The sequence below is a fragment of the Dermacentor andersoni genome, chromosome 3, assembly GCF_023375885.2.
Source record: "Dermacentor andersoni chromosome 3, qqDerAnde1_hic_scaffold, whole genome shotgun sequence".
Classification (NCBI taxonomy): domain Eukaryota; kingdom Metazoa; phylum Arthropoda; class Arachnida; order Ixodida; family Ixodidae; genus Dermacentor; species Dermacentor andersoni.
Window position 1 is genome coordinate 201,491,964 of NC_092816.1, and position 19,177 is coordinate 201,511,140.

Here is a 19,177-nt window from a genome sequence, read left to right on the forward strand (position 1 = left end):
CATCTCTTCGGTGAAGACGGCGATGGTCACAATGGGCAGTTGCACTCGGGCTGCTGGCAGTAGTTCGGTACTCTCTCTTCCAACAACGCTCGCAAACGTCTTTAGGAGGTTCTTTCTAAACAGGTCCCACGAACGGTCTACCATTTATCAAACCAATTCTTTGGCGGTGTCATCCAAGGAGAAGTACACATGAGCAGTTTGTCCTCAGAGATCCAGGCGTTGAAGTTTGAAACTCTGTAGAATGTCTTGAGCCAGCTTTCTGCGGGGTCGGATGAAACTCCGCGGCAGATAGTTGGCTCACTGTGTTTTTGCAGTGTGATGATTGCAGGCGATGCTCAGTCCGTCACGGTGACAGTTGAGTTTCCTATGCTCTTCGTGGTCGTACCGGTTAGAAGCCCGTGCTCCAGGTGCAAATTGTGCAGCCTGAGGCAAGTTCAACGGTCCGGGATAGCGTTGGCGCCCTCTTTACGCTTTTGACTCGGCTCTCAGTTGGACGAGCCCGTTCGGTACACGGACGAAAAAAGCGCCTCCACCAAATGTCACCTTGCGGTGACTGTGAAGAGCGCAGTGACAAAATTGTTATTAACCTGAAAGCAAGTAACACAGATATAACGACAATAGCGGAGAGCGCAGTCGGTGATAGTTGAAATCTCACTTGGGAGCAAAGTTTGTCGGCTTTATATATGAGTCGTCGAACGTTCCAGCGTAATCGCTGATGCCCCATGCCTTCCATAACTCATGTCGCGCAAACATATTTCTAATTAACAAATCTCTACCTATTACATAATCCATGTCGCGCATACAAAGTGATTACATAAAGTTCGGCGAGAACATACAGAACAGAAAGCATTAACGATAACATTCGAGTAAGTTCCAAATCACGTCGGCGCGTGTTGCATTGAGCGATAATTTTAACTTAGTAGATAAAATTCAGTCCCTGGAAAAAGTATAGATAAGTGCACACGTCAATATGAAGTGGCATTACTTTCGCGGGACAGCTTTGAGGTTTCCGACAACAGACAAGTTGCTATCGTAAGGCTTCAAAAACTACTTAACCGCCTAGTAAGTCAAAAGGGCTACTGCCCATAAACGATGACACCACACTGGAATACGTGCGAGCTGGTATCGCCAAAAAGGACTTTGAACTTCTTTCAGATCAAAGCAAGCTGTATTACATGACGCATAAAGAAGACACCCGAGAAGAAGCATTGACCACGTACGTGAGTACGTCTTTTAGACGTAGCCTTGCATGCTAAGCAATGCAGGTCTCTCAACGAGTGCCTTGAAAAGGGAGGCAACTTGTATGAAAACCTTGGGAAAGTACTTCTGCCCTTCAGGAAGTACGTAAAAGCGGTAATCGTCCATATAGAAAAGGCGTTCTTCTGGAGTTCTATGCCGATGCACAAGAAAGGCGCGTTATCTTCTCGTGTTTTGCCGAAGGCAACCTAATGGACATTCAGCTTCAAGAATGGAGGATGGTACGTGTCCCTTTAGCAGCTACGTGCGGCCCATGCCTGCTCTCCGCGACCATCCTTTACCAATGGGAAGCGAGCACCTAGGGCCATGGCACAAAGAGCGAACACACTGGCCGAGTCATCTTACCTAGATGGCCTGGTTATAAGTGCCGACATCGAAGAAGCGGCGCAAGAACTTTGTCAAGGGAAGGAACTTATGATAAATAAATAAAAAATGGAGTTTGACATGCCGAAACCGCGATTTCATTTTCATGCATGCTGTAGTGGGGAACTCCAAAATATTTTGGACGAACATGAGTTCTTTACCGTGCACGTAAATCTAAGTACATACGTGTTCCCGCATTTTGCCCCCATACAAATGCGGCCGAATAGGCTGGGATTCGATCCCACGACGTCGTGCTTAGCAGCCCAACACCATAGCCACTAAGCAACCACGGCAGCTGAGAAATTATGAAGGCGGCAGGAATTATTAGGAAAAAATGGACCATGATTTCACCTAACCTAATGTTCCCCGTGGAGGGCTAGGTAGAATCTCACAATAAATGACATAATAGTACTACACGAGAACTTTGTCGAAGGTTTTTGCTTAGTTTGGAACCTGGCAACAGTACATGTTCGTGTTTCTTTAGACAGCCTACTTGTATTCGTGAAAGCCAAGTTAGACACTAAACGCGTTATCTTACAGACGGCGTCGAGATTATTCGATGCATTTGGACTCGTTGCCCGAACACTATCGCCATAGGGATATTACTTCAAGAGCTGTATGCAGGAGGAATAAGCTGGGTGGAGACATTGTGCGACTACCTTAGGGAAGAATGACAAGGCTAGGTCCGACAGCTTCCGCCTCTTCAGGACATAATAGTTCCTCGCTTTCTTGATGGACGAGATAATCTATCCAGCAAGTTGCATGTCTTCGGCAACGCCAGCCCAGCTGCGTGCGGAGATGCGATTTACGCCGTCACGGACGTTCCTGAACTACCCCTGTCGCTTATCGCCAAGTTACGTGTGGCTCCTATTACAATAGCGGCTGTACCAGCTTTCGCACTTTGAGTGCATTGGTTGGCACAGGACTGCTGACCTGCATGAACTGCGCATTTGGTAACGTTCGTCTTCAGTACATCATGCGGAGAGCCTCTATTATTGTATTGTGAATTCCAGGAGACCACATTATGCAAGCAATTGGGGCCTGATTGCATTACGGAAACAATGCGCGCCACAGAACCATCCCGGTGGAGATACTACATTTCATCGGAGAATGCATTTGATCTGCTGACGCGTGGTGTAGCACTTGACAAAGGGATTTCCAGCTGCAAATGGTGGCATGGTCCTTACTGGCTAAATGTAGAAATGGAGAAGTACACATTACAACAGTTAGCCTCGATGGACGTTGATGACGCTATAAGAAGTGACGCAACAGCAGTTAATGCAGCAACGGCAGCGAAAGTCTTCAGTGCAATCATAGAAATTGAGCGCTTCAGCAAGCTTCAGTGCTTCTGGAGGATCACAGCATGGGTGCTAAGATTTACAGATCATTGCAGACAGAAAGAAAAAATTGCTCATCTAATGGCGACAGAGTTCCTTCATGCTGAACACTACTGGATTAACTGTGTCTTGAAGCCCGACTTTTCTACGTAATTGAGCTGCATAGCACGAGGACGAACAATGGAACTCACATCGCTCATCGCCCATCTCCGCCCATTCGTAGACATCGACGAAATTCTCAGAGTAGGCACATGGTTGTCCCTCATTAATCCACCCCAAAGAGTGAAGGCCCCAGTAATACTCCCAGCTATGTATTCTTACTGAACTGCGGTAGCCCTCAGAGCTCATCACCAGGTCTTGCATAGTGGAGTGTGCGACACGTTTACCCAGCTGAGAGTCGTGCTCAAATGGCAAAGCACGTATAACTGTCAGGATGGTTATACATAGGTGCCACCTGTGCAAATGGTTCGCCGCCACCGCCAACAATGCTCCAACCATACATTTACCAAGTATCCGGATAAGGACGACAAACCCTTATGAAGTTACTGGCGTGGGCTTCGCCCGCCCGCTCTTAGCATGGACACAAGGAGGAGATTTCCAGCGATATGTTGCACTTTTCATTTGTTTGGCGTCGCGAGTTCCCTTTGAGCCCGTTTGAAGCAAGACACCTCAGGCATTTCTATTCGGTATGCGGCATTTTGTCAAACAAAGAAGTCTCGCTAGCGCTCTCCGGACAATGCACGGATCAGAGTGGCATGGTCCGGTCAGTGAAATTTTCGCTGCGAATTTGTCAATATCTTATGGTGGTAAACATGACAGAAGGAACGTTTGAGTTATGAAAAGTCTTTGTTGGGCTTCAGCATGAAAGAAAAATATTTCTATCACCAACGAAAGGCACTATAAACGCGATATAAACTGTAGTAAACAACAAACTATGCACAGCAGCATTTATTCAAACTAGTCACTAATGTCTACACACTATGTGTAGGAACGTTCAAATTATTTACATTAAGTCGGCTGACATTGCCGCGTAGCCTGATTGTCGCTGTTTCCGACTAAAAGTCTTAAGCCCGCCGGTGCGGCGTGGATGGGATGCCGCTGTCTCCGACCTCCAGTGCACGATTGATATCGTCAGAAAGTCAGGACGGTAGGTCCTGCGGATCGTAGTCGCAGCGGCTCTCAGCAACGACGCCGTCAACCTGTAGCTAAGGTCTCCGGCAGGGTGCCCACTGGGCTCACGGGTCGCAGCCGTGCCCGCTTAAGCACAGCCTCCACACGACTGAAACCGACTTCACGCACCGTTTGTCCCATCTGGCCTCCAGGTCCTTCTCCTTCCCGTCGTCCCAGAGCATAGCTAGACTGCTATCTCCTGCTACGTGCCCTTTCGCAGTGTTGGCCACGTAGCTCAACGGGTATTATTTCATCTTTCATAAATTCAGTTCTTTTTTTCGTCCACTTCCTTATTTTCTTCCACGCACTTTTTCTTTTTCTCTTCTCGCACCTCCTGCTCTCTTGCTCCTCTGTTTTATCCTTTTCTCTGTTTCGTTTTACTTCATGACTCTAAGACACTCGGTCAAGCCTTACTCGACTATGAAATAATTGAGACAATGCTGACAGAGGACGAAGCGATCATCAACTCCCGGCATCTCTCTTTTGCTGAGACACAACGCAGAACCACGGCCTTTAGCGCCTACCGATATATTACTTGGACCATTGGTTCACTACCATACCATACGACACCATTGAAGTTAACTGGCTACTCGGGCCGAGCATATGTCATGCGTCGACACGCCTGCCTGACCTCCTGACAAGTTCTCAAAGCGATGACGAAAGCAATATCTTCTGCAACTCCGATCTGCTCATTTCGCAGCCACGTGAGCGGCCACTCAGGTGAAGGAAGGCGATGTCGTGAGCGTGCATTGACAGACATGACCCCGAAAACAATAGACGGCCGCAAAGGTCATGGAGGTTTTCAGAAGTTCAGACGGTCGTGTGCGCTCCTGCAAGTTGAAGCAACACGACAGTATGGTTAGAAGAAGGCCCATACAAAATCTGTACCCATTAGAACTCCGTGATTGTCTGCGCCGCCTGGCTCGGAATGTTTTCATCGCATGCGCCGTCCGGGTCAAGAAAACAAGAAGCATGTGGTTGAGCCCGTGGAGAGAAGAGGAACTATTTAAAGAACTGGCGGGCTTAATACTAGCAGAGCGTCACAGCAGTGTCATTAGAATGCATTTATTTAACCTATCGACAGGATCAAGTTCGTCTGCGACTACTATTATGCCATATTGCGCAAATATACACGCTAAATACTATTTGTAGGCATCCGTAGGCCCAATTATTCAGAAGTTTCGCTGTGCATCTGAGGCTAAAATATAATTTTTAGAGGCAACGCACCTCTTAAACGTCCGTTTTGGGAAATTTTTTTTATTATCTAGACAAAACAGCATTAGAGCTTGAGTAATTTGCAAGCTTTATATACTCCCAGGGCTAATACTCCCAGGGTTAATTCTAGTAGCAACACACAAATACCCCGGAATGTGGATAGGAAAACAGCGCCGTGGTAGCTCAATCGGTAGGGCATCGCTCGCGTAACACGAAGACGTGGGATCGTTCCCCACCGGTGGTAAGATGTTTTTTCATCCAATTTCATTTACCATTAATTTATCATTTCTTTATTTCAATTGTTGTGTACAAGTAGTTTCCCCTGTGTTCTCCCTGATGGCTTTGTTTGTTGGCTTCTTATGATATTATATATATGTGTGTGCGTTTGTGATCCGGAGAATCACGCTCACACCAACGGCGAGAATACGACTGGAGCTTTTATATAGTTGTAAAACACGGCAGCTGTTGGGTGACGGTGAGTCATAGATTACGCACCTTTGCTTTGACGCAAATGGGGTATAGCGTTCCGAATCATACAAAGCGTACCACGAAGGTTGACATTCCAAGCTCTGTCAAATTGCTCCAACGTTGCAGTGTCCGTGTATCCTTCCACCCTTAATGCAGCGTTGTTTACCTGAAGAAAAAAAGACAGTACGTTCACATAAACTGAACAGCAGGAATTAGCGCTGCACCTTGGTCACTACTTGCTTTGTTTGAGCTAATTAGGAAGCTATTAAGTTCGGTCTCTGTTGTTAAAATTATTTGTTCACTTAAGTAATGATGACGCTGAAGTTTATCAGGCCGGCGGGCTTCACATTTTTCTTTTTGTTTTGTTTTTTTTTGACAGAGAAAGATAGAAGACACGTTTGGTCTACTTGCGCCAATTAGGTGAAGAGAATATTTATCTTCTCATTTATTCATCAATAGAGCGATCTTCTTGTCAAACTCTTTGGAGGATGGAAGCGCGGCATACATATACAGGTCTGCAATTACATAGAGATTAGTAAAGTAAAATTGAAAATTAGTAATCAAAATGTTTTAACTAGGAACCTAGAGCGTAAAATAATTCAATCTGTTTTTATTCCAATCTCCTGATGTCGAAATTATTGCATAAAGTTGGGCCACTTGGTTAAGGTTCATTGTAAGGTTCGTAACAGCGCAGCACAAGATGCGGACAAAAGGACGGTAAAAGCAACCACATGGCGCTGACAGAACGCTGACACGGCCCTGACGCCAGCACCGTGTTGCAGTTTTTACCTTCCTTTCGTCTATCTTTTGTGTGGCGCTGTTACTAACCTTACAATGAGTCAGACTTACAGAACCACGGAAGCATGCATCGGACGGTAACTCGCAGCGTTGTTTGGAAAGCCTAATCAAGCGCTCTCATGGGCTATAGGAGGTCACTCCTTTTTTGGTTTGAAAGCGAATAGCATTGCCTACATAGAGTGGTTCTTCAGCGTGAAATGCTTTTAGCTCCCGTTGCCAGCGACCTACAAGACGTTAAAAAAGTATTGCTTAACAATTCTTCCTAATATTTGTTCAAAATATCTGTCATTCTGTAACTTTAGTGCGCTGATGTTTCATTTGGCATTTGCAATAGGCGACGTTCAAAAGCACATACAGGGCACCATACACATCATTGTCATCTTTTGCCACTCAGACACGGCTTACCGTGCTCTTCGAACGCCAGCAGTCCGTGAGTTCCGCAGTGCAGGTGTTGCGTAGCCTCTAGAAATGGCACTACACTGCATGACGCCTCCTTGAGACGATTTTCTTTTCTAGCTGGGCAGTGCCCTCTGTCATCCCGCCTTCCACCAGCTTTTTTCTTCAAGTTCGGCAGCGTCCATATGGCCAGTGCACAGCATGGCGTGGTGCGGAGTGATGCGGTGTGGTGCAGTGTGGTGTGTGGTGGCGCGTACCGTTGCGAACATGCACTACATCCATTTTAAGATTGTGCCTAATATCATTCCCAGCCAATCTGCTTTGCCGGTTGCCATTTCATGCTTAGATATAGTTTGGAAGCACACCGACCTCGAGCAGACGACGTGGGACGCTTTCATTCCGTGCGTAGCTTTCGTATACAACACGGCAGTGCAAGAAATAACGCAGATGCCGCCGTCCAAGCTGGTTTACGGAAGGAATCTGCCGACGATTCTCGACGCCATGCTTCCACATGTTACTGACGAAGAAAACCTCGGCGTCGCCGCGTTTCGACAGCACGCCGAAGAAGCACGACAACTCATCCAGCTGCTTATCAAGAACCAGCAAAGGAAGGACAGCCGACACTACAATTTTCGACGACAGTACATGGAATACCCTGGGACCGTGTTTGCGTTTGTACCCCGATTCGCCGACGAAGATTAATGAGAAACATTTTCGACGTTATTTCGGACCCTCCAAGATCAACTCACATTTTGGCGCACTGGTCTGTGAGGTCGTACCTGACGGCATTACGCAATAAATACGGCGTCGCCCACAATCTGAAGTAGTCCATATTGTGCACTTTAAGCCTTTCTACCAGCAATAACGTACTCTGTGACATTTTTTTTTACTACTTATGCTTTAATTTTTGGTCTTGTGTGTGGAGCATCCGAACTATGCTTCGTAAGAGCGAAGCATTGACACGTCTACGTGTTTATCTTTCTCTGTTGACTGCTTTTGACTGGCTGCAAAATGTTAAGCGTTATTGATTGGCGCAGGATGCGCCTGTACGTATCGATAGTTTCTCGAACGTTATCGGTGGTTCTATCTGTGCTATGTTCTAACTGAATGTTGCGCAATCTGATCGTATGTGAGACGCGGATTCACTAGTTCTTTCTGAAAGGCACGCTGTTCACAAGCGATATATCCAACTAGAAAATGTCTGCCACGTTTAAGTTTGATTCAATGAATACTAATTTTGGTACTTAATTGGCTCAGTGACTCACGAGTCCTTCTGCTGATAACAAGGTGGCGGATTTGACTGGCGGTGGCTGCGTTCACACGGTTGCCGAGTGCAAAACAGCACACGCGTAAAAAGCTTTCTCGCTGGTTGAAATATACAACGTCATCAAAGCTAAAGGAAGGATGCCATATACAGAGTGTAACACAGTCACTCACTCACAGTCACGAATGGTTGGCGAAATTGTTTCCTTATTCACAATAAACAATGAAGCAACTTCCGGAAACATTCCTACGGAGAAGTTATTCCCATTGCCTAAGAGCAGGTTTGCTCATCTTTGAAAAAGCGATGAGGTCGACAATGATATAGCCTAGTGCGGGCTGCTCGTTCTGGGCAGTGCTATATGCGAATGAATTTGTAAATACACCAGTACACACACGTTACCACGCCTTTTACTACGTAACATCATTCTTGAAAGACCGGGGCATTCTTTGACAAAGACGTGAAATATGATATCAGCAAACATTCTCTATCGTTACCCTTGACTAAGTACTATAGTTCCAACTATTATTTGTTAAAATACATATGCAAGCAGGCGCCAGACATTGTACATCGCACTCACTAGAATATCAAGTTTTCCGAAGTGCCTCACGGTCTTCTCCACAACAGCGGCGGCATCCTCGTCGACTGATATGTCTCCGGGTACAACGAGTACCTGGCAAGGAACGAGAACACAAAAAGAGCAGGTAAATGAGCAAGTGTTGTATCTACATTACATAACAACGAGAGTACCGCTCACCCTCCGGAATGCAGACCATTTGCAACGGTGCAATAATAGATGAATTTAGTGGAATTCTCGATGTTTCGTTTGTCCATTGGTTCGTTGCCGCGAAGGTAACTTTCAGAAAATCATGGAAGTAGACTATTTTTTACAGAAGGCCTTATTAACGCTTTACTGCACAGTTTCTCGTTTCCTCCAAAAATAATTTATTATGCTTCCCTACATTTAATTCCTTCCCTACAATTCCAATGCATGGAATTGTAGGGAAGAATAACAGTAGCTGAACTCCCATGGAAACTAACTTCAGCGAATTTCAGTGGTTTCAATTTGCAAAAAAAGGGTATGTTGAGTATTTGCAAGAAGGTGCAAATAAAGAAGAAGTAGAAGGTGAAAGATAGACTTAGTGCGATTCATACTCAGATGTTTATTTGCACGCGACAATCATTGATGCAACTATGATTTAATGGGTAACGAAAAGAAACAAATGCAGTTGCTTCTGAAACACAGGTGGTTCCCACACGTCTTGCAGTACGTCATGCAAATTCCCGTGCAGCCAGGAAACAATGCAGTGTTTTCGTGTTATTGTCAAAATTTAGAACATAGGAGCACAGACGTAAGTCTGTGCCCGTGGCGACGCGACACGGCATCATTCGGATGCACCACATCCTTTTGAAAAAGAAATTCGACCAGAAGACATCTTGCACACATATTGAATCGAAACTGACTTACACTCGTGGTTTTCGTCACTCCTGGAAAGGTAGCTGCTTTCACTATCTGTAGCGTGCTCGGCCATGAAATCGTCTGGGAGCCATTTCAATTTTCCGAAGAAAATAAACCATGTACACATTGTTGCATTTGCGCAACGTGACATCGTTCCGTCGCCAAGAGCAAACTATTCCTAGATAACACTGTTGTTTTTTAATGTACAGAGGCACAAGAATGTGGAGCTTAGCGTAAGGATTTTCTTGCGCTTAGTCAAACATATTTACAACTGACGAAACTTACCTGTATCACTGCTCGCGGGTGCGCAGCCTCCGCCACGTTTGTTTTGGCAGAAGATGAGAAGAATGAGCGCAGATAGCAGCCCAAGCGGCGCGTTTTTTAGACAAATATTGTGGAAATGCAACGTCTGCAGGCGGCTCCAAACGGACTTTGTTTCTGTTTTTAAGGCCGCTCATCGGAATATTGCGTAAATGCAACACGGTGCAGCAAAGGTTTAAAGGCAATGTGTATTTCGAGCATTTTTCACACTAACCCAATTGGTGTTTGCCAAATCCTCACTGCTTTTTATTATAAGATACTATTAACTTCACCCAATTTGGAAGTAATGGTACTGCACGTGCTCTTTTTATTCTTTTATAGAATAAGTTGATATATTTAGTGACAGATTTAAGCTATTTGTCTATTATTATCATCATGTTCCGTTTGTATACAACTGTGCACGTGGTACGGAACCGAGATTATCTAACAAAATGTCTGTGCCTCTTCCGTCACCTGGTCTGACCTCGATAGATTTTCTCCCATAGACGCAATATCGTGTACTTCTGCAATATTCAAAGCGCAGAAGTACATCGCAAATACCATAAGTACCAAGTAGTGGCTCATTATGAATTGTTTGAAATATTATTTTATTATAGAAACAGAGTTCTAATGAAATTTCGATGGTTCACTTCAAAAATATTATTTTTATTTTCAGAATACAGTTATAACCTTAGCAAAAATGAACCTGGGCTATAAGCAATGGTCATTATGTGTGGACACAGTACCCTCTAATTTTTCAAATGGTTAGATTTTTAGACATGTTTTTCGTTGTTGTTGTTAAGATTTGATAACATTTTGATCGTTTTAGCAGGAAAGGCGCGTAGTGAACACACCTCATACCTAACAGGCATCGAAATGTTATTCTGATAGAATGTGCGGAGCTTTTTCATGCTACTGTGGCACGCTAAAACGCGAAGACGCCGTGACATGCATTTTTTGGGGGAACTAAATAAACTAGAGGAATCTGGGATCTAATGCAAGCCATGCAAATGTTCTAAGCAATGCTGTTTATCTTACTAACTATGGCTCAGAGCTGAGAAACTGGCAAAATAAATGTATATTTTTTTTAAACGGGAACAGGAAGCCCAAGCAAGAGCGACCCTCCGTAATAAGTTCTTTATATTAAGGAAAAGATAATCACGGTCACTGACCAAGTCTGATGATATATCCGATGTTTCGGAACCGCGTATATGTTCCTTGTTCACTAATTTGGACAGGAAAATGGGAGAATTTCCTGTCACGGTAATTGTCCGATTTTCCTGTCCAACTCAGTGAACAAATAACTGTACGTGGTTCCGAAACGTCGGGTATTTCATGAGACTTGGTCAGTGACCATGATTATCTTAATTCCATGCCTGACCAGACGAACTTTCGCCGAACTTTTGGTTATGATGCTGTATAATAACTTGAATAACTCTTTCTCTACGCGGACGCTCGGTAAAGGAACATTACTGTTTATGCGTCTTTTCAACTTCATCGAAAAAGCGGCCGTAGAGGTACGGTCTAAATTTACCAAGCGCCCAGATTATTGTCAAGTTTTTCTTTCTTGTGGCAGAATATTTAATCGGTTGTGGTGAGAGTCCGGTTTTGTAAGAAATACTCAACGAATCCAGATTTGCACTGAGCGAGCACAACGCCGAGTCATACACCGCTGGCGTCGGTGTGTCTGAGCGGTAGGGTCAAAGGGGCGAAACATTGGCGGTGAGGTGAGGAGAAGACGCAAGTCCTTGAAGGCATCGGCACAAGCTGATGACCAACTGAATTTGTTCGAATCGCTCCCTAAAGGCCGGATCAAGGGTGCTGTGACAAAAGCAAAATTCCGACTGAAGCGGCGGAAGTATGAACAAAGGCAAATGAAGCTGCGTAGTTCTTTCAAGGAAGAAAGGGTTGAAAATTCAGTGACTGCACGGAGCTTGGGGACGTCAGGAATACCGTCTTTGAATACCACATGCCCAAGGAAGGTGAGCTGTCTGGGGCCAAAGTGGCATTTCTTCAGGCTGAGCTGAAGGCCAGCGCCAGCAAGACATTCCAAAACTTGCTCCAGTCGGCACAGGCGGGTGCAAGAGTTGGTGAACAGATAACATCATCTAGGGAACGCTGGCATGTTAGCCACTTGAGGTCATGCAGGACCTTGTCGATCATGCGCTCGAAAGTTGGGGGCGTTGCAAAACACGAATGGCATGACTCGACATTCACATAAGCCGTCTGGTGGGACAGAGGCCGTTTTACGTTGGTCGTCTGGCTCTATGGGGACTAGCCAATAACCGCTACGTAAGTCGACAGAATGGAAGAACTCCGCACCTTTAAGGCCGTCAAGGGTATCGTCAATTCTCGGTAAAGGGTAAACATGTTCGTAAACCTTCGTGAGTTATTTTGTTAAGTAGAGGGTAATCGACATAGAATTGAATCAATGCCTCTTCTTAACGAGAACTAGGGCTTCTGGAAGATTGCACGATGCCACGCTTGAATATATATTTTTTCGATGATACTTAGTCATCGAAAAAACAGCGCTACGATGCTTACACACGATATGGCTTTTGTCGCAGCAGCGGAATCGTGCCGATGTCGATGCAGAGTAACACGGTTGACGTTCGAACCACAGTAACATGTTGGAAGTCCAAAGAAGGGCGAAACGTGCCTCTGAGAAGTGGAACCTGGTTACGTAAGGAAGGAAGTGACGGTGTTGGCGATAGAGTGATTGATTACATCGAGAGACGCCAGCTCTTGGACAGGAGAACAGATCAGCGCGTATATTTCAATGTTGACGCAACATGCTGACATGTCAATGATGGTACAAGGGTCTACACTGAGAACGTATTCCCCACGAATTAATGTGCGGTGATATGGCAACTGGTTAGAGGAGGGAGGGGGGGGGGGTTGGACGAGTAGTTTGATGACGCCATGGCGAACCTCTAAGAAAGCGAAAGGCAGCAGGGAGCCTGTGCGGCGAATAATCATGGAAGAAGGCGCAAAAAGGGTGTCTGCATCAGCAACAATGTTGCAGGACAGCGCTTCAAGGGCAGAGAAGTATTGCAAAATGAAGATGGCTTCTTTAACGAATACTTTATCACCGCTTTCGTGAGCATCAGCAAACGGGGCATTGCCAAGTGCAGCACATTTCAATTAAGCGCAGAAACAACCATGAAGGCGTCATTAGCACAAAAGAGGTCCCAGCCTACAAGTCGTAGGAACATAAATAAAGTCGTGGGAACAAGGAGACAGCAAGAGAAAATCGACGACGCAGAGTAGGCCATCAATGACAACACGGGAATTGCATGCAGCCGCTGATGTGGTAAAGTCTGCGCTGGCAGTGCGAAGTGAAACATTTCACAATAGTCCCACAACTTTTGTTGAGAAAGCGTCAAATGGTGCATTGAGCGAAAGACCCGGCGTATATAGTGTGTAGCAGCTAAACGAAACCTAAAGACCCATTGGCAGTGACGCCACGTCTCGAGCACGCTTCGACAGAACACAACGGGTGAAAGAGAGTACCTGCGGCCGACTTAGCGCGCCAGGTATTGCCTGAGGGAAGAGGGCGTCGCCGCTACATCACGTCATCCTTGCTCTCGCAAGCCTGTGTTATCCGCGGTGTTCCTTGTCCGCGCAAGCTCTCACCAGCGTTAGAACTGTGCCTCGGGAAGGGCATTTCAAAACGGGCCAAGCGTCGTAACGCGCTCACATGCCCGCGAAGAGCTTAGAACTCGACGGAATGCTTAGCGGCATTCAATTGGACATTAATTATTTCGTATTCACACTCATAAAAAGTGGTTAGGTGTCCTTGATATCGTTTCATTTAGCAAGGGGCAAAGTCTGGCAAAAATGACAGAAACCGCTGCACCTGTGGCGACGAGGGCAGGTGCAGTGACGCCGTCCACGTGTACGTCGATGACATTCATAGGAGAGGGGCCTTGGTTTTTTGTCGACGACGCAACTCTTGCTTCGGCAACTGCACCAATTAGTTTTCCTGTTCGGGCTTAGGGGGGCGACAACACATCGGCGAAAGCGAGTGCCATCGAGGTAACTGTGAGCGGCGTGGTCACCAAGTGGTCAATGGTCTAAGTACGAGTATGTCTGGTCGCAATGCCGCGTCGCAGAGGACAACGGTTACGGTGAAACGTATGGGCTAGACTGGAAGCTCTGCCGATAGAGCGTCATGCTGCTTCGGCAGAATCGTGCGACATGACCAGGTGAACCACTCTAAAAACAAATTGGTTGATTGTCGGGTGTGCACCATTGTCCAATGCTTGATGGGTACCTCGGCTGAGTGAAGCGACAGGCTGGATGCAAGGGTCCAGCTCTCGGCAACGGTGCGAAAGTCTTGAGTGGTTGCCGCGCGACAATTCCGGCATAGGCGAAGGGCCCATTTACCTCGCCATAGGCAACGGGTATAGGCGCCGGCGGAAGCTTGCGGGCGCCTATACTTGGAAGCTTGGAAAATTTGCTGTTTTATTACATGCCGAAGGTGGTTGCCTGGCAGTGGATAGTAGCGAAAGTTGCCGAGCGACCTCCACGTGGATGAACTTTTTTATCTGGGAGAACAATGTATCAAGATGCGGAGCAGTGGCGATGCAGGATATGGCTTCGTCTGAAACAGTCGAGCGACGCGTGAGATGATGCTGCCTGCGGCGTCCGTCAAAGCTTTGACAAAGATGTATGACAGGAAGGACAGTGCGAGGGTTCTTACAGAGAAGAATATAAATTTAATCGTCCGAAATTGCTTTTCTGTTGTGGCGCACCTTCTCCGCCGCCGTCATTGCCGAGTTGGCGTGCTTAGAGAGGTCGACGATGTCATCTATATGGCTCGACTAACGTTTCATCAATTTGCTGGGACCGCACTCGTAGGCGTTGTTCTCCACAAAGCTGTGGCACGGTAGGTCGATCGGAAACCTACTTGAAATTTGGCTTAAGTAGGCCCACGTCCGAAGGTCAACTTCGTAGTTTTTAAACCATACATTGGCTGCACCCATTAAATATAAGAATACGTGATGGAGCTTCATGATTTCATGGTTTCATCCCATTCGTGATGGGTGATAGCGCTCTCATAGGATGACAGCCAGTCTTGGACGTCGTTCAACCATGAAGCAGAAGATACAGGATCTCGCTGACGCAGGGCACCCGCGCAAACATTGGCTGACTGAGACAGCGGTGTATGACGAGCGTCGACAGACATGATGGACGATAGAGTTCGCCTGCATAATTCCAGGGTAGGCGAAAACCGCAGCAACTTCCACCAACTCATTAAGTAAGTGAATGAATAGCAACAGCTTTAGAAGAATCAGGACCAGCAGTACCATTTACTTAATACCAATCAGGGCTCCAGAAGAGCGAGCACCAATACCAGCGGAGAGATGGCGATGTGGCTACAACGCATGCCCACAAGCGTGCAAGGGGACCAGAGGGAGTATAGGCTAAGTATTTTGTGCATTTAAGCAGAATAATTTACTCATCTGTGGCTCATGCGCCTAAGGGTTCATGCCAGCGGGAGTGAAGGAGCCCCCGGGAATCAGGCACAAGCGTTCGTTAGGGAACATTTGTGCAAAGCCATGTTTTCCTTCTTGATTACGGTAGAATGAAGCACACTAAATATTCCGCAGTTTGCCCGAAAGGCAAAGCATTGATCGCGATAGCACACTTGTGGACAGCTATACAAAATTATGATAGTAGTTTTATGGGCTCTATAAACTTGTAAACATAGGCATACTAACAAAATTAACAATCATAGTGTCACGCGGTGCGCTCCAGCAAACAATAAAGAATCTCAATCGATGTCCGCAGAAACTTGCTGTCAAAACGCTGCAGTAAGAAAACGCGGCAGCAGCAGCGAGCGGATTGACTTTCGTGCTGCGGCTCGCATCAACGCGAACTAAGTCGCGAAAATACAGCGCAGTGCGGACTCTTCACCCATCACAGATGGTTTTCTAGATACAGCGGCCTGGCCGGGACGCGTATACGGAAAACCTATCCCGTAGGCACCGAAGGGTCGGAGCTGCGCGCCTACTGGCTCTCGCCACAGCCACTTCCGCTAGCATGGCGGCACCCAGGGACGCGGCCTCCGACGTTGCCTCCGAGATTTAAGTTTCTTTGCGCTCCGACGCGGGGCTGCCGCCGCGGTGAACGCGATGCAGCGGTGGGCACTGACGCCCATTTGGTGATAGGAGCACGCATCACTTGCATTGTGGTGTATCTGATGCACGCGAAGCAACTTGAAATGCTTCAAGATGCCCCTGTGCAGCGTTGTGCAAGGGTTGCGTGCAGGCATTTGACAACACTACGCCTCGCTGCCGAAAGCCGCGTCGCTCCGTTTTCAACGACGCTGAAGAAGTATTCATGCGTAAAGCGGACACGCTCCAGCGGAAAAGAAGTAGACGGCGGGATGATCATAAAGCCATGTGGTGAGGCCACAGCGATAACGAAGACACTGTAAGTCTTTGTTGCAGTTCAAATTGCACATATCCGAGAACGTTAGTACGATCAGATAATAACGTCGCATACGTTACACGGAGTGCTCACTTGTCCAAAATAATTCGACGCCGCACAGAATGACTGAGTACGTACAACGCACTAGGAGAAGCGCGCATATATTTGCGGGTGTGCGTCCATGAGCCTTCAAAGCCTGCTTCACTCCATAAGCACTTTCCTGATGCCGCGCGTGCGGCTTTGCTCTTACGTCCGATTGTTCGTGGGATATGATTTTCTTACACCTGCTATGCGTGAAGTAGCGTGGCGAACACGCAATCGTCTCGCCTCTTATCGGAATAAAGCGTAGACCAAGGGGGAAACTCTAAAACACCGAGCTTGCTGAGATTCTTCAGTTATGAGAAAAAAGAAAAAAAACGAGAACGATAATTTATGATGGCTTCAACGCACGAAATATTGGTAATGCGGCAAACCATTCTGTGTGTTGCAGTGAAGAGAGTGAGAATTTGCGCGCTTATTCATTGTAAGGAAGTCTTTATTATAAGTTGGGAAACTGCACTGGGCCACGGTCTGGCCTTTATAATAATCTCAGGTGCTAACCTGGGGCGTCCACGCTGAAGCGCAGTCTCGTGCAGTGAAGCAAAGTGAGAATTTGCGCGCGTACGAAGTGTAAGCAGCATCTTACTATAAAAACTGGAAAGACAACTGAGCCATGGTTGTAATCTTTATTACTATCTGAGGTGCGCACTTGTGGCCTCTGTCTGCCGGTATTATTTTTCTTTCGCTTGCCATACAATTTCACCGGAGTACTTATAAGTATATATGGGGAAGCTTTTAAAGCACATTCACCAAAATGAAATGCGTATAAACTCTTAAACTGCGTCAAAGGACTGCACACAACCCTTGCGCAACGTTGCACACGCGCTTCCTGAAGCGTTGAAAGTTGCTTCACGTGCATCGGATACACCACAATGGAAGTGACGCGTGCTCCTTTCACCAAATGGGCGTCAGTTCCCACTGCTGCATCACGTTCAGCGCAGCGGCAGCCCAGCGTCTGAGCGTAAAGAAACTTTAAGCTCAGAGGAAACGTCGGAGGCGACGTCCCTGGGTGCCGCCATGCTAGCGGAAGTGGCCTGTGGCGAGAGCCAATAGGCGCGCAGCTTTGACACCCCGGCGAGTACGCGATATGTTTTCCGTATGCGCGGCGGTAGAACGCGCCTCTCCTCCGTACCCTCCTCGCGAAGCATAGCGCACGAGGGAAGGTGGCGCGCTTCCTCCCCACTTTCATCCCTTGCGGGCGTGACATTGAGCAGTAAGGCCCAACCACACGCGGTGAATCGTGCGCGCCTGGCTGCGCGTCACGCGTCTGCGAGGCCGTACGCGCCTATCCTACGCGTCTAGAGAGGGCAGACGCGCAGGAAACGCGCGCGTCAAGGAGGTCTTGATCTTGGGCGTTATTTTGAGCGTACGCGACGGAAGTGGTAGCTTGTGCACCGACGTCACGTGGGCCGCATGTACACTTCCGGCGGTTCGCAAAGGTTGTTGAAGTTTCAGAATCGTGCGGAGACGCCGGGAGTCGCTGCTGGCTTCGTGTCGATAGAGCACAGAGGCTATGGAGGCGATCAACAACGAAGCGCTGATCACCTGCGTTGAGGCTCGACCTGCGCTTTGGTAGCAGGCGAAACACAAGCGCCACTAGAACAAGCACTTGACAAGGTGGTCGTGGATCGTCATGCCCAACGCTGCCGAACAGGTGAGTGCTCGGAATTTTGTACGGGCGTCATAGCGGTGCAGTTTGGATCGCGATCGAGCCCGATCAGGGTCGGATTTTGTGATCACGATTGCCTGTACCGCGCAATCTGCGTAGAACCGATCGTGATCGAGAAATTTGATCGCGCTCGATCGCCATCGAAAGCCTAGCTGTGTGGCACTGGTATAAGCTGCCTCTCTCATCAGCCGACTCGCAAATGTCGAAAACGCGTTTCATCTGTGCAGATGACGTTATCACAGCGCTGCAGAAGTGATGGAAGTCCCTGGGGAATACGTTTCGGCGCCTGGGAAGACGTTTCAGAAAGAAAAGAGCCGCGCCGTGCCAGTCGACGTTCACGACGACGTCATCTGGCTGTTTTTCGACCAGATGATGTTTCTGCGCTACACAGTGGAGTGTAGACCGTAAGTTATCTTGAAGTTTCCATCTTAGCCGGTGTGTTAAAAATGAAACACGGGATTTTGGTGCTTTCCCTTTACCACGTTGACCGGCGATGCCGTATGTTTGTAATATAGCTGGCAATGCACCGCATTTATGGGAATCGACTCAAAATTGTGCTTACACGAGCAAGTCGACGCACAGTATGCATTATGTTCAGCTTTGTCTAATTGGCGATAAAATATTTGTGCTGCATCGCCGCTCCGATTATCGCATATTTCCTTAAATGTGATCCGTAAGGGGACATACAAACAGTACAAGAATAGCTTTGTATATTTATTTATTTAGGTACCCACAAAGCCAGTTTGGCATTGGGGAGCAGAGAAAGGAGAAATACAGGTACAAAATAACAAGTAAAATAGCACTTAAAAACCTAACCATAAAGCATAAGACAGAAGTACAGAGAATATCACATACAAATTAGCAGGATGAATAAAAAGAAAAGGGCTTGCATGATGCACACACAAAAACAAAACACAAAACATGCAAGTCGTTTTTTTTTATTCTGT

The 19,177-nt window shown here is 47.0% G+C and overlaps 1 protein-coding gene across 1 annotated transcript in view; it reads right to left on the reverse strand.

Annotated features, from left to right (window-relative positions):
• The window catches only part of LOC126524069 (uncharacterized oxidoreductase TM_0325-like), a 210,946-nt gene that overhangs the window by 119,923 nt on the left and 71,846 nt on the right, over positions 1–19,177 (reverse strand). The window contains exons 3-4 of the mRNA XM_055067266.2: positions 8,846–8,938; positions 5,889–5,976 (exon numbers count right to left, since the gene is read on the reverse strand). Of these exons, the coding sequence (XP_054923241.2) occupies positions 5,889–5,976; positions 8,846–8,938 (181 nt within the window). The remainder of the gene's footprint in view (positions 1–5,888; positions 5,977–8,845; positions 8,939–19,177) is intronic.